Consider the following 26,481-nt stretch of genomic DNA (forward strand, 5'->3'; position numbering starts at 1 on the left):
CTACATTCAACACATTCAACACAACCCTTCGCGCCAACATTTTTTTAAATTGCCGCTTTTTCTACTGACAAAGTGGGTCTGCCAAAGTATGCATACCAATGCATACACTCATGTCTCATCACTTGTGGAACGACCACTCAGTATGTGAATACATTATTGTATTATCTATGCATACATATATAAATAATAAATTTATTTTATGTCGTGCTGTGTTGTTTGCAAAATCGCGTGCTTTGTTCACTTAAATATCATATTTCAATGTTGTAATCATTATAAAGAGTAATTTTACTTAGGGGTACTTGTAACAGTGTAGGCAATTAAATTATGACACTTTACTGGAGTTAATTACAGCGCACCTTTATACTACTTAGCCGGTATCGAAATGTTAACAAATGTAATATTGAAGCTGTTATGGATATTAGCAGCTTATTTAATAAACAATACAGAATGTGCTCAACTGCCAGGTGACCTGAAACGTCCCAAGGGGAGATATACTTTGGATTTAAGTGGCTGTGGGTTATTTGAACAGCAGTGCGCACAATTGGAAGATGATCTGGCTATATTATCATGTGCTTTGACCACAGCCCGCAACAACAAGACACAAGCGTTATCCACGTGCCAACATCAAGTGTGGTCTCATCAAGCAGAGCTTATTGATAACACATACATTAATTATAAGCTGAAGCAACCATGTCAAGACGAACTGCTAATAATGGATTGTTTAAATCCTCCCGAAGTTGCTATAGATTGTGTGCTCAAGAAAAAGGCGAGTGTAAAGAACAGAAGTTGTTGGAGGATGATAAATAAAATAGAGTCCATGATCTTTAACGATTGGCAAATAATTGACAGTTTTTTGAAGGCCTGTAATGATGACATCCAGGCCTATACCTGTGGTAGAATCCCGCCAGATTTTAGAAGTCTTTCACAGAGTCAAACGCTGAAATGTCTTGAGACTAAGGAGGCTTTAAAGCCAGAGTGCACTACTGAAATAACTGCATTGAAAGAATTGAAATACAGTACGCTTCAAATGGATAAGATAGTGTTTGTGGCTTGTAACTTGGATCACAAGACTTTCTGCCCGGATGAAGTCCCGGGGTCATGGTTGATGTACAAATGTCTTGTTCGGCATAAATATGAGAATGGTAAGTTTTTATACAAATAACTTGCAATATATTAATATTATTGAAAATATTGCATTCTTATAAGATTTAACTGGTAATGTCTAAAAAATTCTGTAATATATACCTATATATTCAAATAATACGTAATTCTTGAAATTATACACAATTCTCTGTGGCAACAACGCCAAGTGGACGGAAACAGGCACTGGACCACTGGACGGTGAACTGAGGCAATGACCCTGTTTCCTAGAATTTCTTTTGCTTATTATTTCACAAATATTATGTTTGTATAATTTCAAGTTACCTGTAATTCTATCATACCAGAGTCCATTTTAGTTTTTACCCGAATAAAGCTGTACCTATTAATCCTATTACCCAAACAGCCAATGGATTATAATAGTTTATCAATATAAATCAGTCACCTGTTGTTTACAGTAGAAATAGAAATAACAATTTAGGGTCCTTAAACAACTACCATTGTTACAGCAATCAAATAAATATACAACAAGGAAACTTGCTTAACCTCCTGCGACTAAAAGTACATTACAATGTACAGTCATCAGCAATAGTATCTTACACAACTAGGGCCGCAAAAATATGTGACATGTTCTTATTTGGAGCGCAATAAGAGCGCGTCATATATTTTTGCGGCCCTAGTTGTGTAAGATACTATTGCTGATGACTGTACATATTTGTGCAGTCTAATTTGAATCTTTTATGAACAAAATATAGATATAAATATATTTCTTTTGTTTCACTGCTTTTTAAAACAAATGAATATCATTCTAATTTATTTATTGAATAAGGTTCAAATTAAAAATTCGAAACTCTATATGGTGGGTCTTAATTACAAGGTTAATTACAGATCCAACATGTACAGTCACCATCAGATATATTATATCGGAGTGGTGGAGGTGTTCAAAAATATCTGAACACACATGAAGCATGTGTTAAAGGTTAAACCTGGGCCTTGGGGTCCAAATAAGTAAATTAAAAGAATTAAAATACAAAATGTACGTAGGAAACAAAAGATATATTTTCCAAGAAGACAGTTGACAATATTGACATAAAACTTTTTAATGTTGGGATAAAAACTCCATTCTGCAACATATTCCGCCAACATAAAATAACATAACTAGGTACAAATTAATACCTTATTAAATATTAAACTACATTTCACATTAGCTCCCTTGTATACTTCAATATCTAGAGCGGACTGTAATCTTTTAAGGTTTGTGAAATTGAAATTAATATAACTCTTACTAATAACTTAATAAGTTTACAAGATTGCTATGAAAGTAGTTATGAAACAGTATGTAACAAACATAAGATAAGACACATTTCATATAACTAAATAAACATCTTATACATTAGATGCACCCAGCATCAACACACAGTACATGACTACCTACTTACAGTTATAAATTAAGTATCAATACAATTCAGTAGGATATTAGCCATAATAGTTAACTAAAATATTAAAATATCATATAATAACATTTTGAAACACTACCTATTCATCTAAAGGTAGTATACACACTTTAGTAATAGAAGTTGTATGAACTTTACCATTAGCCTTTTTTACTTCTAAGGCTCTTATCTTTCCATCCTGACCTGGAAAAACCTTGGTAACTCTAGCCATAGGCCAAGTCATAGGCGGAGTATCTATTTCACGCAAGATAACTAGAGCACCTACTTTAATATTAGGCAAGGCGGCCTTCCATTTAGGACGGTTCTGTAAGACATTAAGGTATTGTTTAGACCAATATCGCCAAAAATGCTGCTGCAGAGCAGTACATTTCCTCCAAAACTTCAATCTATTATCAGGTAAGTTTGTGATATCCTGCTCAGGATAGCAAGTTAAGGGCGCACCAGTTAAGAAGTGCCCTGGCGTTAAATAGGAGAGGTCCTCAATGTCTGATGACATTGGCGTTATAGGCCTCGAGTTCAAAATGCTTTCAATTTGAACAAGTGCCGTGTACAACAATTCATATGTTAAAACATGTGAGCCCAACATTCTTTTCAAATGATATTTAACACTTTTTACTGCGGCCTCCCATAGACCACCAAACACCGGAGAGTAACTCGGTATGAAATGGAATGTTGTTCCCAATTTTGCAGTTACATTTTGAACTTGAATTTGATGACATTTATTATTATTCAATTTATATAACTCAGACAACTGAGTACTAGCCGACTTAAAAGTAGCGGCATTATCACAATAGACCTCTGTTGGAACATTACGTCTAGCAATAAATCGTTTGAAGCTAGCCAAGAATGTATCAGTGGTGAGATCTGACACTAACTCTAAATGTATGGCTTTGGTGACAAAGCACACATACACAGCAATATAACCTTTAGTAGTGACAACACTTCTCACTCTTGACTGCTTTATCAGGATTGGTCCCGCAAAGTCTATACCAACCTTAGCAAACACTCGATCTATGCTGACTCTACCAGCGGGCAATGAACCCATCAGCTGTTTTGCTGTTTCACCTTTCAGTCTAAAACATGTGAGACATTTATTCACAAACTTTTTTACCAATCTCAAACCGTTAACTATATAATAGCGTTGACTTAAATTGCTAAGTACTTCTTTCTGACTGGCGTGTAAAAGCTTTAAATGTTCATTTTCAATAATAAGGTAAGTGACCTTAGATTCTTTTGGTAAGATTATCTGATGCTTATGGCTATAAGGTAAGGAGGAGTGTTGCAAACGTCCACCTACTCTGAGAATACCGTTAGCATCAATGAAGGGGTTGACAGATAGTAAATACGACGAAACTTGTCTACCTGCCCGCAAAGAGGCCAGCTCTTTATCAAAGAACCTTTCCTGCTCATTCTTTATAAACATATGCAATGCCTGGGTTGCCTCGCTAAAAGTAATAAAATTAAGCTTTATTTTTTGTGAACCCGGCCTTACATTTTTACAGAATCTTTGTATGTAGGCAAGCACGTTAACTGCCTTATTAATGTTAGAAAACTTATCTAACAAATCATTTGCAAGAGAAACCGATTGATATGATGCCATACACACCGGCTTGGAACCATCAGCATGCTTGATCTCCGGTAAGTTGTCAGGTACATTATTACTATCATCGGTGAATTTATACTCTGGATCAGACATGCTAGTAGGTCCGCACCACCACAGTTGGTTACTTTGTAGTTCACTAGGTTTTACACCTCGACTTAAACAATCAGAAGGATTGAGGTCTGTTTTTATATACAACCATTGAAAACCCTTTGTATATTCGTTGATTAATTTGACTCTATTAGCAACATAAGCATTTAGATTTGTTGGATTCGTTTTTTGCCATGCCAAAACAACCTGAGAATCACTGAAAAGATGCACACTTTCAATAGATATCTTTTTACTTAAAGTATTGTATGCTCTAAAGCATAATTTTGCCATTAAAAGAGATGCATTTAATTCTAATCGTGGCACAGTCAACTTCTTGTCTTTAGATGCAATGCGACTCTTAGAACAAAGAAGCGACATCGATACTTTGCTCATCCGGCTCGAAGGACCATGTTAAAGGTTAAACCTGGGCCTTGGGGTCCAAATAAGTAAATTAAAAGAATTAAAATACAAAATGTACGTAGGAAACGAAAGATATATTTTCCAAGAAGACAGTTGACAATATTGACATAAAACTTTTTAATGTTGGGATAAAAACTCCATTCTGCAACAGCATGTTCAGATATTTTTGTTAGCACCTCCACCACTCTGTACTATATCTGCTATGGGATTAGGATAGTTTTGATTTGGGAGTATTGATAATTGCTAAGACACCCCACTTTGGCTGTGAACGTGTTGACACAATGCCTGGTACTAAATTGCATTATGTACAGGAAGTCACCACATATTTTCTAGGAAATTAGAAAGGAAGTTAAACTAATGCATATCAATAAAGAGACCATATATATATGCAAATTAATGAATGACAATTAATTCATTCGGGATTTTGTTACATTGCAAACCATAGTTACTAGCCTACTGTGTCCCATGCCTGGGCAAAGGGCTCTCCCACTTCTTCCATTCATCCTATAGGTTCTGTCACACAGGTGCGTTTTCCGGGCGGGGCGTGAGCGTTTTATATGTGAAAGCAGCGCGCCCCGCTCACGCGCCGCCCGCAAAACGCGCCTGCGTGACGGAGCCTTATTTTGACCAAAATCAATTTTATAGTAATTAATATCATTTTAATTTCAGCAATGACTAAAAGGTGCCAAGATCAACTTTTCTATGATCAAAGAAATATGGTAATGAATTACAAAGCTAGTAAAGGACTTGTTAGATCATGTAAGGAAGACATAAGGAAATATCATTGTCGCAAAGGAGTAGTAGATGATAAGGATGTGAGGCTCGCACAAATACTATTATGTTTAGAAAATGTATCGAGGACTGATACTAATAAACTCGCTCCGGAATGCTCAGCAGAAATGATTGACCATAGGAAAATGCTCATGGATGACTACAGGCTGTCACCAGAACTGATGCATGACTGTGCCAATGATATAACTATGCTCTGCCGAGCAGTAGAAGCTGGAGGCAAAACACTTCATTGTCTAATGGATCATGCAAGACCCAGGAAGAGAAAGGAAAAACGAATCAGCTTAGCTTGTCACAAGTCTTTACAAGCATTGGTCCAAGAGGCGGACCCGGGGGAAGACTGGCGAGTCGATCCCATTTTACGCAAAGCCTGCAAGCCTGTAGTAGACAGAGCGTGCCAAGAAGTCACTGGTGGCAATGGCAGGGTCATGTCCTGTCTCATGGAAAAACTTGGCACAGCAGTCATGAGCAGCGACTGTGAAGCAGCCATAATGCAAATTCAATACTTCATATCAAGAGATTTTAAACTAGATCCTCAGTTATATAAGGCATGTAAATATGATGCTGTCATGCAATGTAAAGCGACCCTTAAATGGGCTGATGCTAGTGAACACCAGTCGGAGAAAGATCCTGCAATTTTACCATGCCTTTACAATTTTGCTTATGATCCGGATTTGAGAGACAAAATAAAACCAGCCTGTGTACAGCAAGTTAGAAGAGTAATGAGGCAAAGGGCAGTGAGCGTAGATTTACTTCCAGAAATAGAAGATTACTGTATAGATGATCTGACTAATTTATGTATAGGATACACAGGCAAAGGAGAAGAAATTGCTTGCTTGCAGAGAAAGATTAAAGATTTATCTGCTAAATGTAAAGAGGCTGTTACTAATTTTACTGAGACCCAAAGCGGGCACATAGAGTTAAATACAGTGGTTAGCACTAACTGTAGAGTTCCTATAGAGAGGCTTTGCTCTTCTGAGCTTAAGAGTAAAAAGGAAGAAGATGATGTATTAGAATGTTTGATAAGTCACAAAAATGATCCAGAAATTAAAAGCAATGTAAAATGCAAAGCGGCAATTGATCATGAGCAGTTGATATCTCTCAGAAACTACAGATTTACAAGAAAGTTCAAAAATGCTTGCAAGTCATATGTTCTCAGATACTGTCCAAAAGCACAAACTAAAATTCAGGTTGTTACATGCCTGAGTGAGATTGTTCGGAATGATACTATTAACAGAAGAAAACACACCATTTTTAAGGAATGTCGACAGCAGCTAAGAAGTCAGTTATTCCAACAGAAAGAAAGCATTGATTTGGACCCAGATCTGAAGGAAGCTTGTAAAACAGATTTACAAGAATACTGTCCAAACGTAGCTCATGCAGAGTCCGCTGCATTAGAATGTTTACAAACGGCTACTGGGAAACTATCTGATGGCTGTAGGAAAGCTATATTTGTAGTTCGCAAACAGGAATTCACTGATAACGCAGTTGATTACCATTTAATCAATACATGTAACAATATGATAGATTTGTATTGCCACAATACGGATCCTGCCAACATATTTGAATGTTTGAAGGTATGATCTAAACCTGACTGTTTTTGACTGGTTTCAGGATTATCTAAAAGTTTTTTTTTTAATTGTATCAACCTTTGAACGCCACGCCTATCGTGTTATACGCGTCATCGTGAACCTTATCAGAATGCACTAAGGATGTTATTGGGATGTAGCCGCGCGCGTCAGTTGGCGTCTTTACCGGTCAAATGGTGAATGTACTTAAATACATTTTTATATTTTCAGGCACATCATGACAAGCCAGACTTTGCGGAAAGTTGTAAAGTGGTTATAGTAAACAGGATGATAGAACAAAATACGGATTATCGTTTTAATATAAACTTACAGAAGAATTGTGACATGGATATTAAAAAACATTGTTCAAGCATTGTTGGTAAGTAAAAACAGAATCCAAAGTGGTCTGACCGACCTAGTTATTTGCTTAAAAAAAACGTACACAGAGGAATAGGGGTCATAGGCGTACCCAGCATTTTTTACAGGGTGGGGCAGAAGTAGGGTTACGTGCCTTAATTGTTCTTAAAAATTTTTAGCTTCTAGTCTGACCACAGACCAGGGTGGGGCAAGTTGCCCCACTTGCCCCACCGTGCGTACGCCTATGATAGGGGTAATAAACTGTTAGGAAAACAAATCACCCTTGATTGCATCTCGTCCGGAAAACCACTAAACTCCTTCATCATTACAATATGCTAGCATAAAGATATTCTCAACCCGTATTGGGGCCTAGCCATAATGCTGCTACTTCAAATATGTTCTGCCGTTTCAAATTGCCGTTGCATAGAAACAATAGACATTTATTTATGATTCCATTCGCATTGTTTAATGTACTTACAACACTTAATTCACCATTGGTGAACCTTATAGCTTGCCAATAAGTTTTAAAATTGTCAGTTAACAGTGTGGATGCTACCGTAGGTTTCAGCTAGTTTCTGACCGAAACCGGATTTTTGCCGAAATAAAACTGAAGGTTCGGTTTTGCCAGGGGCGTATTTTGAAATTTGGCGCCTCGGGCCAATAAGTTTCGCCGCCCCAAAAGTCAAGGAAGATAAACAAAATGCAATCTGCCAGGAGCTGCAGGAGCGGCATACGCCGCCCCTGGAGGATTGGCGCCCCGGGCCATGGCCCGGATGGCCCTAGGGTAAATACGCCCCTGGGTTTTGCTCTAGTTTCGGCCAACACCGAACCTTCGACACTAGTTTCAGTTTACTTCTTTTGTGCACGAAGCCACGAAGTCACTGCTAAATTCTGTTGGATGTATGTTACAGAGAATGAACCTCAAGACGTTGAACTCCAAGGAAAAGTACTAGATTGTCTAACAGAGAAGTTCCGACAGTCTAAGCTGACCAGCGGCTGTGAGAATGAACTGACGAACATACTCAAGGAACAAGCGCTGAACTACAGACTTAACCCTCTGCTTAGCAAGCTATGCAATGCTGAGATACAGACGATATGCGCCGTGGCGGATGATTCAATCACGAAATCCGATGGACAGGTATGAAATTATTATGGTTTTTAAATTGAAAACAAAGAAATAGTTAATTCGTTATATGACTCTGATGTGGCAAAACAAATGTATGGTTTCTTTCGTAAACACCCTCATAAACATAGATCTCAACATACCTATACCTACTGCTAAAATAATAATTATTTCCAGAGACGTGTAACAACTATTAATAGTTTTAATTAACTTATTAATCGTACATTTCAGGTTGAAGAATGTCTCAAGAATGCTTTAGTGAACAACAAAATAGTCTCCCCAGCGTGTGCCCATGAAGTGGCTCAGATAATTGAAGACAGGAAGGTGGACATCAATGCGGATCCGTTATTGGAGCGCGCTTGCACTTTCGACTTGCTGAAGTACTGCAAGGATCTGGAACATGGCGATGGAAGGCGTAAGTAAAGCCCTATTTAGACGATGCGAGAACTCGCATACGAGTTTCATTACATTGCTGTTTTTGATCGGTCGGTTGAATTGGACGTTTCCAACAGTCCGCAATGTAACTAAAATAGCATGCGAGTTCGCGCGCCGTCTAAATTAGCCCTAATATTACGTCAGATGACCTCATCTTGAGCTATATCTGCTGCTTGAGCTGATCAAGATGAAGGTCATCTTGGCGTTCTACCATCCATAACGGTGTCAAAATGTTCGAGGATAAGCGCCTCACAAGCTTAGACACAAAACGCCAATTACGGAAAGAGAGACCTAAGCCCTCCTACGTGTACACGCTCAACGAAGCTGGCCAACTTTATTGTCACAAGTGCAATAGAATATTTAAGACCAAGCTCGGCCTGGCCAGCCACATGAGAGCTCACGCCAGACAACGTCCATGATATTTATTTAGGGTCGCCGTCATCGAAAACGATGAGGAGGACTATATAATATTACGTAATAAAATTTACACCTTACGACCTAATTATCAGGTGAACTTTTTCCACTCCACCAGCCCAAGGCAAAAGGTTCACCTGGTGTGATCTCTCCTGTACCTAAGGGTTCATTTAGACGATGCGAGAACTCGCATGCCAGTTTAATTACATTGCGGGTTTTGATCGGTCGGTTGAATTGGACGTAACCAACAGTCCGCAATGTAACTAAAACCGCATGCAAGCTCACGCGCCGTCGAAATCAGCCCTAATGCAATACAGGTCAATCGCAGAATTGACTAGCGGGTGCACATGCCGGTTATCATGCTTGATTTTTTTTGCGAGTTAATGTAACATTGCAAGGCAAGAGACACGAATGGGACCATTCGTATGGGGTTTAACCACCCCACATTAACACATTCACTGCCCCCGACGGACATGTGCTTTCACCGCCATACAAGTTTGTTCCTAGGCCACGCCCCATGACAGTGAATGCGTTAATCAAGGATTCATATAGGCAAAGATAATGTAGACTAAAGAAATATTGTCAAAGTAAATTATGTAGTCAGTACATTTACAATAGCGTTAAATTAACACAGCACTGAAAAAAATAGGGATCAAAGTCAAATGGCGTTTTCAAAGTGTTAATCATTTGTGTCGAAACTCGAAAGATGGCAGTTAATGTACTGACTAATTGACTATATTTACTTTGACAATATTTCTATAGTCTAAATTCTCTTTCATATAGTATAGGGCAGCGGTCGGCAACCTTTTAGCAGCCAAGGGCCACATATCAGTTAACGAAGAGGATGCGGGCCGCACTTTGTTAATATTTATGACTTTAGCAGACATTGGCGTTTTAGCTCAATAGTGGGACCGGATTTTTGCACGAAAAGTTTTGATAATTCTAAAGTTGAAATAGTGATACTTATCTGATATAGGACATATTTTTAAGCATATATGCTATATATGATGAAAAGTTAGAACGAGCGTTAGATATAAATTAGGTATTTATATATTTTTAGTAATGATTTTTTAATATTGAATTAAAGTGCAATGTTTAAGTTCCATTGTTTATAATATGTATGACGCTTTATAATGTAAAATTATTAGAATTTTTTTTTAAGTGCTTCTTTGTCAAACTACAATTAGCTTATTATTTTGTCGATATTGAATTAAAGTTTAATAAAGCCACAACAACATATCTAAATTTATAAGTTAATAGGCAAGCTAAAAAGCTAGAAGAATAAGATATATGCTTTAGAATGAATATGCGTTTTTTGTCCTATAAGATCTAATATTGAATTAGAGTCTGTAAAAATAAGTCTATTACTATAAAATAATATATGCAGCGTATATATGGAAAGTAAGAAATTTCTGTGTGTAGCTTGCATTGTAATAGTAAAATCTAGTTAAAAAGGCGCGAAATTCATAGATACGCCGCGCTGGTCCGTCCGTCGCCGGCGCGGCGCTCGAGAGCCTATCATAGCCTACCTATACCTCGCCCCTCGCCCCACCTCCCGCTCAGTAACACTGTCTGTCTTTTCTTATCATTCATTTGTTTGTTTACCGTGCACATATATAAATTATATGCGGACATTACGTGAAATTAAAATATCTTATTAAGTAAAAATACCTACAGCTGGTCAATCGGATCTTGTCAGTAGAAAGAGGCGGCAAATTTAAAAATGTAGGCGCGAAGGGATATCGTTCCATAGAAAATTTGAATTTCGCGCCTTTTTTAGTGACAAGATTTGCTTGACCAGCTATACTAATATTGTAATAAAAATGTACAAGATATTCACAACTATTTTTTACTATAAAATAAAATAAAATAAAATAAAATAAAATAATCTCTATTGCAACTTTGAGTTGTTACATAACATTGGTTCCTGGCTCTCAAAGTAGGTTTCCCTGTGTCTCAAGAGCCAGTTCCTTCCCAATTACAAGCGTAGGTAATGTTACAATGTTAGACATTTTATATGACATATTAACAATATTAAAATTAATTTTAAAGAAAGATGAAACTGTGATGTGTGTGTACGCGCGCGTGTGTGAGTATTCTGTGTCTGATTTTTAGAATATGTGTGTGTTTCTGTGTGTTTACGCGCGTGTGTGTCTGGTTATTTTAGAATGTATGTACTAGAACACGCATCGTAATAGCTCTTCTGCTTCAGTATAACTTAATGATTTTAACCAAATCTTAATTTTGTTTTTTAATTGAAAATTACTAATGTTGTTTATATTAAGGGTTTTGTGTGCTTTGTTATATAAGTATGGTGCCAAAAATGAAAAATGCCTTTTAGACCATGCACTATTACAGCGAGGTACGGGGTAGTGAGCTATGCGTTTGTTGCCAAATGTGATTGTAGGGGCTATTAGTCTGTGGTATCTGCGTAATGTTTGATAAATGATAAAACTATACATAGTTTGTCAAAGGACTGTCTCATTTCAAACATAGACAGGGAGAATCATCATACTATCTTTGACTTACACTAGTACTAGCACCCAAAAGAAAAGGATGAATATAGTTTTTTGTTTTTATTTACTGACAAATTGGTTTGACCAACTATACCTATTTCTGGTTCCTATTGTCATGTCCTGTCCTATTCAACGTCAATATCATAATATGTATATTATAAACCAACTGCTCAATATTACACGGTATACATCCTGAATATACAATAAGGTAAGTGGCCTCACTTACCTTATTGTATATTCCGTGGGCCGTATATGCCTATACGGCCCACACGGAATACGTATGCCTCACCTTAAATTAAAATGGTTTTTTTTTAATAAACAGGACATGAAGTATGAAAAACTCACTCAAATAGGTTTCTCATTTATTTAAGTTTCTTCATTATACCAAAATAGTTATAAAAATATTACGATACTCTTGGAAAATATACCTTTTATAAAAGTCCTATTATGGGCCTTATTGAACACTACCAGAGTATTACTTAATCCCGCAAAAAATAATCATTTTGACAGTAGGTAATAACAGATTTTATTGTTTTTAACTTAAGAGTTATACATATACAAATAACAATATTTGATACTTCATAACAGGAGGATTTATTTATAATAAGTGAAAATAATTATTTTGGGTCTTAATAACTAAAGATATAAAAATTGTCTATTTTACGCGAAAATAGTAGGTAACTAAACATAAATCTTTATTAGTTACAGTAGTCTCATCCTTTAACATCTGGGGGCACGGCAGTGCCCCCGCCAAGACGAGAAAAGCGCAAGGGCACTATCTACCTTTTCTCGAAGCGCTTTGTCGTTTTTTGGAACCCTCATAACTTGGGGTTGGATTATACCAGATAAACAAAGTTCTCGGACTTATTAAGCATATCAATTGCATAGCTCTTATACTTTAGATTTTATTCATATCTAAAAACTTCGATTTCGTCACTGACTCACTCACTTGATGATCATCAATACCGGGTACTTCCTGAAGTCCTCTAAGAAGCTGAAATTTGGTATGTAAGATAGTTTTAGTACACAAACAACAAATAAATTCAAAAAAATTTTATCCCTAAGGGGATGAAGATGGGGTTTAATTTCGTATGGGAAATCAATAATCACTGAACCGATTTAGTTGAAATTTGGTATGTAGATAGGTATTGTTATGGGGAAGGATATAGAATAGATTTCAACCTCAAAGTTTACCCTTACGGGGTGAAGGCAGATTTCAACCCCAAAGTTTACCCTTACGGGGTGAAGGGTTTATATGGGGAATCAGTAAGAAGTACATTGTGTAACAGATGCCCCCAGATACTTATTTCAGGATTTTTAATATTAAATCACCCCCAACCCTTTAAATTAGGGGATGGAAGATTGTCATAAACAACTTACAAAAAGAAGTGAAATCCCATCAAAAACATTTTGATGTAAAATGTTGCCCAAACGAAACCATAAGGCTCGCACTGTCAAAAAGTTATCAGATCTCTTGCTAAGCTTCTAACTCTACAAGCCCTCTAACTTTACTAGCTCTACACCAAAAGTGAGTGGCTTGGCCGTTTCGTTTCTACAAGAACTATTGTATGTAAGTATAATACAAAAACCGCCCAAATGCGAGTCGCACTCGCGTTCCAAGGGTTCTGTACATTACACAATTTTTAACAATATATTTTTTTTAGAGAAAAGTGAGTAAAATGTCTTTAAAAAACCCGTAGGGATCGGAAAACTAGGTACTTAAGTCCGACTCACGCTTGACTGCACATTTCTAATAGGTTTTCCTGTCATCTATAGGAAAAGAGCTAATATGTGTATTTTTTTCATAATTTTAGACCCAGTAGATTCGGAGATAAGGGGGGGGGGGGGGGGGCGGAATGGTCATTTTTTGCGTATTTTCTTAAATAACTTCTAAACTATTTATTTTAAAATTATGAATAAATATATCTGACATTCTTACAATGAGCCCCTTCATTTGATATATATATATATTTTTTTGAATTTCTATTATTTACTTTACATGTATGTCCTTGGGCTATAGACTTACATGTGTATACCAAATTTCAACTTATTGGTGCAGTAGTTGCGGAGCAAATAGGCTGTGACAGACGGACAGCCAGACACACGAGTGATCCTATAAGGGTTCAGTATTTTTCCTTTTGAGGTACGGAACCCTAAAAATAATGAATTTAATAAATTTTTCACCTTATGCCCATGTGGCGGTAGCGAAACAGTCAAGCCACATATTTTGACTAAGGTGTAGAGTTAGTGAAGTTAGGGCTTGTAGAGTTTGAAGCTTGGCTCGACAAGAGATCTGACAACTTTTTGACAGTGCTAGTCTTATGGTTTCGTCTTAGCAACAAAATTTACATGAAAATGTGTTTGGTGGGATATTTTTTTACAGTATAAATATTTATTCGTAACAGTAAGTATTATCTTTTAACATAATTTTTACAGTACATCTGGTGCTACATTACGACACCGGTGCTATAATAAGCACGTTAAAACACTCCCTTTGACCGTGTTTTAAAATTCGTCACTTGTTGCAAAATATCGATTTTTCGCAATTCTATCGTAAAAGAAAAGAAAACTAACGAAGAGGTTTTACGCATACTGAAAGTTTTGCGTAACTTTTGAATAAAACCATTTATAACCATAATAATACATTTATTGCTTCTCAAAATGTTTCCCTTTACATTCTATGCACATATATTCACTCGCTCGGACCATTTTTGGAAGCATGAGGCCCAATCACTTGACTGCAATTTTTCGACGTGGTGATGAAACGTAGTAACTGCCTTATCCGGGGTCTTAAATGTCACACCCCAAATTAAATCCTTAATTTTGGGAAATAGATAGAAGTCACAGGGTGCAATGTCTGGATTATAATCCGTATAAGAGACATTTTCCACGTTTTCGTAATTAAAAAATGTTTTTGCCTTTATTGCGGTATCGGTGGACGCATTATTATGACGCAGGAGGATGCGGCTTCTCGGTCGTCTCTCGCGGTCTTTTTCAATGACTGCGAGCACACAAATGGTAGTGTACTGCTCAGTATTTAACGTTCTTTTATTATTTAAAAGTACGGTACAAAAATGTCGCGTTTAAAAAAAACAGACGATCAAAATGTTTGGCTTGTTGAACTTGTATGGCCTCCTGTCACCTTCGAAAGACCCATTGACTGGACTAATGCCTTTTTTCCAGATCGTACCAGTAAATCCAGGTTTCATCTCCTGTAACGATGTTATATACAGCATTTGAACTTCCTTGCATATACTTACGCAGCATTTCTCGGCACCAGTCAAAAAGTACCTGTTTTTGGACTGAAGTTAATTCGTGAGGAATCCAAAGACAACAAGGCTTCCTGACTTTTAAATATTCTTGTAAAATCTTTTGTATTTGTCTGAACCTATCCCTAATTGTCCTCAAATTTCGTCATAGGTGATTCGTGGGTTTTCTTCAATGAGTCGTCTCACAGTAGCCACGTTTCCTTGAATGATCGCCGTGGACGGTCGACCATCACGAAAATCATTACCTAGAATAATACTGTCTCTACTAAATTCACCATACCAACGCCTCACGATGCTCAGATGTGGTGCTTCAATCCCAAAAGCATTTTGAAGGCAAGCACTACACTCTTGCGGAGTAAGCGAACTTTTAAAATCATAACAAAATCATAGCTCTAAAAATATTTTCGCGTTAAAGCCACGTTCAACGCACTGACTTACTTTGACAAGCCATTAAAAACAAAAGACGATCGATTTGTCGCCAACATTTGTCACATTCCATAATCAAAAGTCTGTATTTTTTTTAAATATACAATTCATAATTTAAATGTTTACCAGTGGCCAATAGTGCAAAACATTCAGTGTGGCCTATGTAGTAGGAGAGAGGGGGAGATTGTTAAGAACTATAGACAATAGAAGAGGAAGGATGCTTGGGCACCTGATACGACACGACGAATTTATCAAAAATATCATAGAAGGGAAAGTTGAAGCAAACAGGAAGAGGGGAAGACCAAGGAGAGCGTACATGGATCAAATAAAGGAAAAGATCAACGTCGTGTCGTATCGGGCTGTCAAAGAGAAGGCGGAGGACCGCCAAACATGGAAATTCCACCGACCTATGTATTAACAAAAAAAAGTCACTTGTAATTAGTTACTGCCTTTAAAAAGTATAAGTGCCTCAATGTTATTAGACTTTTTGATTCTTTAAAACGTCTTTAGGTCAATAAAGCAAGTGAAAAAATATTAGAGTTAGACCAAGAAAAGTCTGCAGCAATTTTGACAGCCCACACAGTGCAAGTGTTATTTATAAGTCATAATTTCATAGAAGTTTCTTCAAATCGACCTTATTAATAAGAGATTAAAAATATTGAAAATTATCTTAAAATATTTTAATCTAATATTTCATCTCATACGTTCAATAAGGCCCGGGACTAGACCTTTTTACCTGCACTGACAGTGGGCCTTCTTAGCAACAAGTACAAATTCAGAATAATTGGGAATAATAGGGAGCAACTGCTATTTTTGAATGCTGGGCCTTGTTACCCGCCGGGCCTCATATGCCTGCACCTCACCTACCTTATTAATTTGTTTTACAAGGGGAAAAGTTGTTGATTAACCGCTCGTGCTAATATTGATACCCAAACAAGCGAAACAATTTTTTTTATTAAATAGGAGGCAAACGAGCAGACGGATCACCTGGTGGTTAGCGATTACCGCCGCCCATGGACACCCGCAACACCAGAAGGGTTGCAAGCACGTTGCCGACCTTTAAGATGGGGGTCTTTGAAGGTTTGAAGGTCGTATCGGACAGTTCGTTCCACAGTTTGGCTGTGCGAGGCAGGAAGCACATTCACAAATTCAAACATTCTAAAATTGAACCACGAGCGGAGCGAGTGGTTCGTAAAGTTGAACCTTGAGCGTAGTGAAGGTTTCAAGGGACGAAGGTTAAATAAAATTTTCACCACATCAGCTCGTAAAGGCCCTCTTGATTGTTCGAAACGGATAAGAAAAGTGGCATTTAATTTGATGCAAATTTTGAGTTGTTACCGTAGGTAAATTGGATCAGTTGGTTGGTAATATTGACTTTAAAATGATAAATATTGAATAACGTTAGTTTGAAATTGATTTTATGATAAAGTAAATATTATCGGAGATGATCGCTCTTATAAAATGTATGTCGCTAGTCATTTATAACCTAAAAGCGCCAAATTACGCAAAATTATATTGAAATGACACCTGTGTATTGAATTTGAAGAATACTTTAACAAGGGTAGTTATCTGTATGACAATGCACCTAAAATAATTTTCAAATGTATCTATTATTTCTATACTTAACACGATAACGAATTCTACGTAAACGAAACCGCGGGCAATCCCTACCCAGCAAACATTTTTGGTCGATATTCCGAAAAAGGCACCTATTTTAGGTCGCACAATTTAGGAGACCAAAATGAGGCACGTCGAATCGACGTCGTGGGCACGTGCCGGCGACATAAATGGGGAAAAAACGCACGTGCCGGCGACGTATTTATTGACGGTAAATTAGTGATTACAACCATTAGGTCAACGCTAGGTCATGTTTCCGACGTGGATTCGACGTCGCTACGACGTGCCGCGTAGTTGAAATGTACTAATTTGGTAATCTTTACCACCTTTAGACGTGATGGTGACATATTTTTATCCATATAATTACTCTGCGAGGCAATATTTAGATGAGACGCGATGAAGAGAAAAAGAGACACAAACATTACGCTTATATATTCTTTTCACTCAGAAACAAAATGTCTAACAAGAAAACAACTTTAAGTTGTGCAATGATAATGGCGGCCACTAAGTCATGTAAAATAATTTAGGCCGATTACGCAGATGCAGAACGGTGAAATCTAGTGCGCAGAAAATTTTTTCGTGCAGTACGTTAGGTTTACATACAAAACTATCGATGGGCTTTTGAAATATTAAAGTTTTCAGCATTGTCTAAAATCAAAATGCATATATTTGCTTGTAATTGAGTGTTGTAATTGAATATTTGTGTGTGTGAGTGTATTGACTCGATCAAAAATATTGTTTTATTTTTAATATTAGCACAATGAAGTACCGTGTGATGGCACCATACAAGATATAAAACAACTTAAATTATGCAATTTATATTTAGCATCTCGTTATAATGAAAGAAAATGGCGGCACAACCTTATGGTGTTGATAGTAATTTACAAGTGTTTTTAACTATATGGTCGCAATTTGTGGTCTATTTTAAGTAACATTTACCTAAAATTAGTAGCTAAATCGACACAAAATCGACGACCTAAAGGTCTCCGTATAAGAAATAATTACGTCGCAAATACACTTAAAATGTCTTATTAGTACATTTGACCTATTGTTCAAACTTTGAAGTTAATTTTACCTAATATTTTGACTTATTTTCAACCATTAAGTCCCTGACTTCATGGTACCCGTATAAGAAATAATTACGTCACATATACACCTAAAATGCCTTATTAGTACATTTGACCTACTGGTCAGGGTTCGAAGTTAATTTTACCTAATATTTCGACCGATTTTCAACCAATAAGTCCCTGACTTTATGGTCTCCGTATAAGAAATAATTACGTCGCATATACACCTAAAATGCCTTATTAGTATAGCCTGACAAGTTCTTTTTTAGCCCTGATATAATGTCGCTACAAACAGCTTACATATAGCAACAATACGTGTACGTCATGAATAGTCGGGACAGTGTGTATTGGCATCGTGCAAGAGCGAGTGAGGTATACAATTATGTACATGTGAGTTGTAGAAGTATGTTTCCCAATCGAAACCCAATCGAAAGAGCATGTTTAGTTGATAATTAAGTATGAATAATTTACCTATCCGCCATAATTTGATTCTAAATATTCGACCTCCGTATATATATTTACCAGATTCAGTCACTCGTGGTGGTAATGGCTCATTCTTATAATAAATATTTTTGATTATAGCACTAAAGACGCCTTAAATGAGAAAAATAATAATTTAATAATTAATATTCATATTTAGTACAAAACTAACCAGTTTATTACAAACTCACTATGAAAATCAGTACCCGTCATGTCAACAAATAATTTCACAACATTGTTTAATGGAATGCTACTGAATCCCGTATCCTTTTTCTGTCGCAAGTATTTTAATGTATTTAAAATTATTTGTTTAGCATCGGTGTGAATTTTTTTGGGCATTTTGATTGCAAAATCTATTATTATCCTGAAATATTTACAATCATTTTCGATTTGTTTACATCGGTGACATTCAATGACTTTCAATGTCGGATGTCAAACAAAATAATTGCCATTAAAATAAATTAGTTCCATCGAAAATCCGCAACGTGGCGAGGGCTAAAAAGGAACTTGTTAGGCTTTACATATGGCCTATTGGTCAGGGTTCGAAGTTAATTTTACCTAATAATTCGACTTATTTTCAACCATTAAGTCCGTGACTTTATAGTCCCCGTATAAGAAATAATTACGTCGCAAATACACCTAAAATGCCTTATTAGTAGATTTGACCTATTGGTCAGGGTTCAAGGTTAATTTTACCTGATATTTCACCTTATTTTCGACCCATAAGTCCCTGACTTCATGGTGTATTTATGAAGTGAAATTTACGTTTTATTGTCCCTATATTTTGACTTGAAAGTAAAAGTGTACAATACGTAAAATTATTGGTGACTTAGGACGTAATTTTTACTTAAATTGGTAAAATCTTCTTCGAGCCTAGGATTCTTAGGAAAAAATACTTAAAATGTTTGCTGGGTAGTACATATAGAAATAAATAAGGGAAGGTAAGTTTCCATTAGTGTACTGTGTAAAATATAAAAATTTTACCTTCCAATAAAATTATTATTATGTTTCCTATCCACATCGGATATCTTCATTGAGAGAGTAACGCGATCGTTGACCAATGATGCCGCTAGCGTCTATGTAGTCGCTCCGCCCCACGCCGTGACGTAGTTCCGCTTCCACTTCCTGCGAACCGTTGCTCGCTTCCCGCCACTCGCCACCGCCATGTCATTGTTGAGGAGAAGTACCGTCGGCATAAAAGTAGCCTAGTAGCCTGCCAGGAAGGCATTACTCAGATATCCGATGTGGATAGGAAACATAATAATAATTTTATTGGAAGGTAAAATTTTTATATTATGTGTTCCGTACTCCACATCGGATATCTTCATTGAGACCTGTTTATTATCTCCTGGTGGCGAGTTAGCGGGCGCGCAAGCGATAGGGCTACACCTACTGTCATAGAACTCAGAGAACGAATAAATATGTATACACCATATTGCAACCCATGAAATCACAGTGACTCGTTATAATGTGAATTACAGGAAATTGAGAATTGAAATTGTAATCTCAGGTTCGAATCTGACGTTAAACTGGTTTAAGAGAATTCTCATTCGAAATCGCATCCGATCCGCAGAATCTCGGCGAGTCATGTTCCCAATTAACATAAGCGAAAATATCGCTAAGTGAATAGCTTTCCAGCCAATTTAGTTATTAAGTACATCGTGGATCAAAAGCAATCGTAGGCGAGGCCGGCTTGGATGAGACTGTGGCTGAAAGAAATAAGCGAAGTGTCCCCTAACATTTTGTGTAATTCTCGCAAGGTGACGTACCCAGACTACCTACTTATACTGGGTCTATACTTTATTCCGGAGCTTCTAAGAGTCCAGTCGGTAAGACACGTTATCTGGTTTAGAGCCGAATTTCGGACACAAAATAATAGCGTTAAAGTTATCTATGTAATTGCCCGGGCTACAGTGTAGTAGAGTAAGGTCATTGACCCTGCTGCCTGATGCTAACAGCAAAAGTGCGGCAGCTATTCTATCGTACTTCTTCTAACGTACCTAACGTTGTAGGGCTATTTAAATTAGGGCAAGTAGATGTCTCGCGTCCCAAGCTGGTGCTTTGGGAGGCGCTGGTCTCGCTATTAATGGCGTTGGAAGAAGGCATAGTGTCCGATAGTGGTTCATACACAGCACTTGTGAGAGGCTTATGAACGAGTATCGTTCTGAAAGCTAACATGGATAATAGAAATAGACGTCTGAGATAGCTCGCTACTTCACTGGATAGAGGTACCTGGCAGTTGATCTTATTTTTGATGCACCATAAAGACCGTTTCTACATTGTGGCCGTACATGCAGCCTAGACAAGGGGACGATCTAGGGGCTCCCGTTACTGTTTTCTATACAAACACAGTACCGGAATCGGGAATATCCGGTTCTTCCATATTAGTGAGACAGTGACAGTTGCGTTTCGTTCGCTACGTAGCGTTAGACCTTGGCATGTTATATGCATGCGCCAGTCACGCCAGTAGCGGACGTCACTCCTGATCCCGCCAGCTCGGTGTTGGAGCGTCCTATCTGACAGGAGCTACGCCTCATTCTTAAGGTCGTTGACTCGTAAGGGAGGGCGGTCTGACGTTGTGTTCACTAGGACCGCCAGTAAATTGCAAGCTTACCACAGCTGCTTTAAGACTCCTTATCACGCCGTCGCAGTACACAGACTAGGCTGGGAGGTGGAGACATCCATGCCAAGTCTCACAGGCAGCTGTCAAAGGTCGTGGTAGCAGTTCAATGAGTCTGATAAGAAATACCGTGGCACAGTGCGAGGGCTCTCGAAAGCGGAGGCCGGCCAACAAGGCGCCTGTCAGGTGAAGACAGTCTCGGCGGCTGCTGGGCGCAGCTGCCACTCGGGCGCGCAGTGACTTCTTGATAAACCGTTGCCCTCGGGGGTTGTACCGACCTGGCAAGTAGCAAGCAACCAGCGCGACCTGTAGACGATCTGCTGGCATCAGCAGTTTTTGCGACAGCCGTAGTAACGGAAGGGATGTAGTGTCGCCGTCGTTTTATGTATACTGTACCGGTGCGGTTGTATGTTTACACTTCTGTCGTCAGCGCTGCAGATGCGGCCCGTTAACGGTTACTCCTCGCTGAAAGGGCCTTACCTCGTACATTGTCTACCAATATTGGAGATTGTAACGGACTGCTTGCATAAGATGAGGAAGAAAGTGGTGCGAGGCTTTCGGCAGCTCCGTGTTGCTGGGGACTGCGAAGGCTTCACCTTCCTCCATGAACTAAAGTTTGCGAATTTGAGACTGAACAGAAGGCATTGAGTCTCATTTCTGCGAGAAACTCTGCAGCAAGGCAGGCCTGTATGTCGCGAAAAAGAAAACTTTCAATCGGTGTGTTGTGCCGCGTGTCCCACGTGATGTCTAGGAGCGTGATGGTCTAATTCGCTTTATCCGAAGAGACACCCTATATCGAGTTAGTATAGGGCATCGAGTTAGTAGCATGCTTTTAAGGAAATCGAACTGATGAAATCAAGTCTAAAATCGATTTTGGCGCTTTGCGTAACAAAACTGTTTCGATAAAGTCGAATACAGACAGACGGAAACTGCTGGAGTCCTCCTGGCCCCTTTCTCTTAGCACCGGAAACTCAAACTTGTTCAGGCGCAGCGGGTTTATTTGTCCCATTTTGTTTATTATGGCTTTTCGCACGAGTTCGTCTTTGTAAGACGGAACTTAAGCTGGAGAGCGCGAGCAAGCAGAGATAATTATGTGAAGTTTGCAGACCTTTTCGATGCCTTTCACCTCGGTTTCGAGCGGTCGCACAGGGCCTTGTCGCTAGCTGTTCTCCGGTTGGACCACTCCATGGCCTCGAGAAGTCGTAGGAGCTTCGAAGCGATACAGCGAAGTCGATCAGCACCTTTATGAAGCCCGGGAACACGACGTATTTTCCTCTGAGTATCGACATATCTTACCGCTTTCAACTCCGGGCAGTCGAGCCGCGCTAGGACGGGGCTCTTTACGACCTTGTCTGCCGTCGCCGGAGGATTCTTTAACCGAAACCAAGAGCTTAGCGGTCTGTTCGTGCTGTACCATACCATACCTATACCTGCACCATAGCTATAGGCGCCTGCGTACCTCAATGGAACCATGTGGACAGGACAAAACTGATACTGTGGCGCCCAGCGAGCAAGGGACGACATCGTCGTAGTTGCAGCATCGGTGGACAGCATCGGCGTGATTGCAACCGCCGCCGCTCGGGAGGCGCCGGTGCGTGAAGCTAGGAGCGCCATCGTGGCGGCCGGCTCGGGGGGGGGGGGGGGGCACCGGTGCCTGAGGCCGGGCGGCTCATGGCGGCCGCCACTGGTTCGGGAAGCGCTGGTGCGTGAGGCGAGGACCCATAGTGGCGGCCCGCTCTAGAGGCGTTGTCGCGTGAGGCGGGCGGCTCCATCGTGGCGGCCGCCGCCACCGGCTCGGGAGGCGCCGGTGCGTGCGGCGAGAGGCGCCATCGTGGCGGCCAGCTCGGGAGGCACCGGTGCATGAGGCGGTCGCCGTCTGGCTGGCTGGTCTGGGAGGCACTGCTGTGAGGCGAGAGGCGCCATCGTGGCGGCCAGCTCGAGAGGCGCCAGTGCGCAGGTGGTGGTGCCATCGTGGCGGGCGGCATCATCGTGGCGGGCAGCGCCATTGTGGCAGCCGCCGCCGCCGCGTCGATGCGTAATGCGAGAGGCGCCATCGTGGCGGCCAGCTCGGGGGGCAGGCGGTGTCATCGAGCGGGCGGCGCCATCATGGCGGCCACCGTCGCCAGGCTCAGGTGCGAGAGGCGCCGTCGTGGCGGCCAGCTCGACAGGCGCCGGTGCGCGTGACGGACGTTACCGGCACGGGAGGCGCCGATGGCTAGGCTCGTAGTTGCACGCATCATCACGGCGACGCTGTTGCCTTCGGCGGTGCCATCGTGGTGGCCACCACCGGCGCGTAGGTCACCAGCGACGTCATGACGGCCGGCAACCAACGCGGCGATCGTCGCTGTACTCGTAGCATTTCCACTGCTTACACGTAACTTACCTTCCTTCCGCTCGAGCAGTCGGGACGCAGAAGCGGTCCGCCTTCACCTTGGCGCGATCCTCCTGCGATGCGCCCGCAGCTGCAGGAGCGGGCGTGTGACGTCTCGCAGAGCCACGCGGATCTCTCGGAGTCCCGCTGGACTGGAAGCGTCCGCACCGCAACTGCAGCAATAGGAGCGGGCGTGTAACGTCTCGCGGAGTCCCGCGGACTGGAGGCGTCCGCACCGTGACTGCAGCAACAGGAGCGGGCGTGTGACATCTCTCGGAGTCCCGCGAACTGGAGGCGTCCGCACCGCGACTGCAGCAACAGGAGCGGGCGTGTGACGCCTCTCGGAGTCCCGCGGACTGGAGGCGTCCGCACCGCGACTGCAGCAACAGGAGCGGGCGTGTGACGTCTCTCGGAGTCCCGCGGACTGGAGGCGTCCGCACCGCGACTGCAGCAACAGGAGCGGGCGTGTGACGTCTCTCGGAGTCCCGCGGACTGGAGGCGTCCGCACCGCGACTGCAGCAACAGGAGCGGGCGTGTGACGTCTCTCCGAGTCCTGCGGACTGGAGGCGTCCACCGTGGCCCGCAGCGTCGCGGTGTCTCGGAGTCACCTTGGACGACAGCAGAAGAAAGACGCGGCGCCGGCGCGGCGCGCGCGGGCGGGGGCGGGCGCCGGGCCCGCGCCCCCGCGCCGGGGGACGGGGCGCCCCGGTCGCGCCGCAACTAACAACACGAGGTACTCCCAGGCTACTGCCTGAGAACCCTCCTTTAGTGACGAAGTAACTTCTGAACGCCAATAAAATTAGAATATCTTAAACTGGCTCACCGGATGGATCGAGACAATCCAAACCTCCTTATCAGCGAAGCGCGGCGCTCGAAAGCAGCGCGCGCAGGCCGTCCGCCGCCGCGCCGCCCGGGCGCCGCCGCCGCCGCCGCAGGCACGATGACCGCACGTTCCCTCTCCGATGCGGAGCGACTTGTTACCACTTGTTAACAAAAACCACTGACGCACTTCCTACTTCGATCTCGAAAATGCGAGTTAACGGTAACGATTTTAGCAGCATGGAATGTGAAAATTAATTTAGCGAGAAAAAAGTGGGTAGAATCGAAAAGCACCGTTAGATGACTTCGATCGCGAGACCGCCAAAAGACTAATAGTGGCGATCTCTGCCATATCTCACTATTTAATCGACCGAGCTTTGGATCGGAAATGTTAAAGCACCATGCTGCAAAAATATACGCAAAAAATATTTGCGGACCATCGGTCAAGACGGTCGACGAAACAATGTCATGGCGGTGGCGAGTGGCGGGAAGCGAGCAACGGTTCGCAGGAAGTGGAAGCGGAACTACGTCACGGCGTGGGGCGGAGCGACTACATAGACGCTAGCGGCATCATTGGTCAACGATCGCGTTACTCTCTCAATGAAGATATCCGATGTGGAGTACGGAACACATAATAACTATTTACCATTGATAATAATTTTATAAACGCTTTGCGTATTTTTAAGGGCACCGCGCTAACCGCTAGCCCGCGACCGTCGATCGCTGCCTCCTGCCACGGCGCACAGCGCGGCGCGCGCAAACGCCGCGCGTTTGAAATGTAACTTAATATAAGCTCGGAATGCATACTTACGTATCAGTATTTAGTGTCGCCGTGATTTTATATTTCTAATCTTTTGTGTGAGAAGTAAGATCTTTATTATGACCGTGTAATATTAACTCTACAAACTTTAATTCAATATTGGCTATACTGCTTAACGAGAAATCAATATCTAGACAAGCACATTGTCTACATTTCTAACTTTTTACATGTATACTAAGTTGATAGATAATATCGTAATTTTGCAATATCAGCTACTCTAATTCTGTATTTACATAATAATTCCTGTTTTTACGTTCACCAGAAAGCAGCTGTTCCAGATTTCTAAAAACCGAATATTGTGAATAAATTAGTGTTATTGAATATGTTAAAGTTTTTTGTAACTTTAATTTTATATTTACATAGTTATTTAGCAAAAATTGAAAATTTAAATATGGCCGAACGCTCCACCTAAAATTTTCTAACTTTTTACATGAATGTTATTTAACATGCTTACAATAACATATCAAAAAAGAAAAAACTTTAATGTTATCAAAACCCATTTTTGTTCCACCGCTGGTCTATTTGTCAATATTACATACAATATAGCCAGGGACGCTCGCGGGCCGCAAGTGAGAGGTTGGGGGCCGCTGGTATTATACATATAGGGGATAGAACAAAAAAAAAAACTAAAATTCGGTCTGGATCCTTTATCGTACACAGATGAGAGCTTAAATTTAAGTAAACTCACTTGAGTAAAATGTATTATTGTTTCAGGCCTAAAATGTTTGAAAATTATACTCAATGACGACAGCAGAAAATTAGAGGACGAATGTAAAAAAGAATTGACAAATAGATTGGAAATGTATAAACATGTTAGTGCTGTAAGTATTGAATTTTTAGTGTTATTTTTTGCTTGCATGATTCCTGTGTACCTTAATCTCTATTTTATTTTGTTTTCAGGCTAGACTAGAAAATCTTGGTGATGTTATAAATGAAATGTCATCTTCTCCAGCAAAGAAATACTTCCTAGTCATAGGTATCTCCACAGTTGGCCTCATCTTTATATTCGGTTTATACTGCGGACGCATGACAAGACGGGCTATGTATGTTAAGAAAAAATAGATTAAGTAGGTAAATTATGAACAAATAAATACTTTATTAGTCTTTAATAAAATGGATTTATTTATT

The 26,481-nt window shown here is 40.3% G+C and overlaps 2 protein-coding genes across 2 annotated transcripts in view; both read left to right on the forward strand.

Moving 5' to 3' along the window:
• LOC134663571 (inosine triphosphate pyrophosphatase) overlaps window positions 1–26,481 on the forward strand; it is a 210,386-nt gene that overhangs the window by 39,774 nt on the left and 144,131 nt on the right. The window lies entirely within an intron of this gene.
• Window positions 182–26,472, forward strand: LOC134663564 (Golgi apparatus protein 1). Its single transcript, XM_063519968.1, has 7 exons — window positions 182–1,142; window positions 5,332–7,028; window positions 7,251–7,398; window positions 8,288–8,514; window positions 8,731–8,914; window positions 26,068–26,174; window positions 26,254–26,472. Exons 1-7 carry the CDS (start codon window positions 383–385, stop codon window positions 26,413–26,415), a joined length of 3,285 nt encoding a protein of 1,094 aa, XP_063376038.1. The 5' UTR covers window positions 182–382; the 3' UTR covers window positions 26,416–26,472.

This window comes from Cydia fagiglandana, chromosome 4 (genome assembly GCF_963556715.1).
Source record: "Cydia fagiglandana chromosome 4, ilCydFagi1.1, whole genome shotgun sequence".
Classification (NCBI taxonomy): Eukaryota; Metazoa; Arthropoda; class Insecta; order Lepidoptera; family Tortricidae; genus Cydia; species Cydia fagiglandana.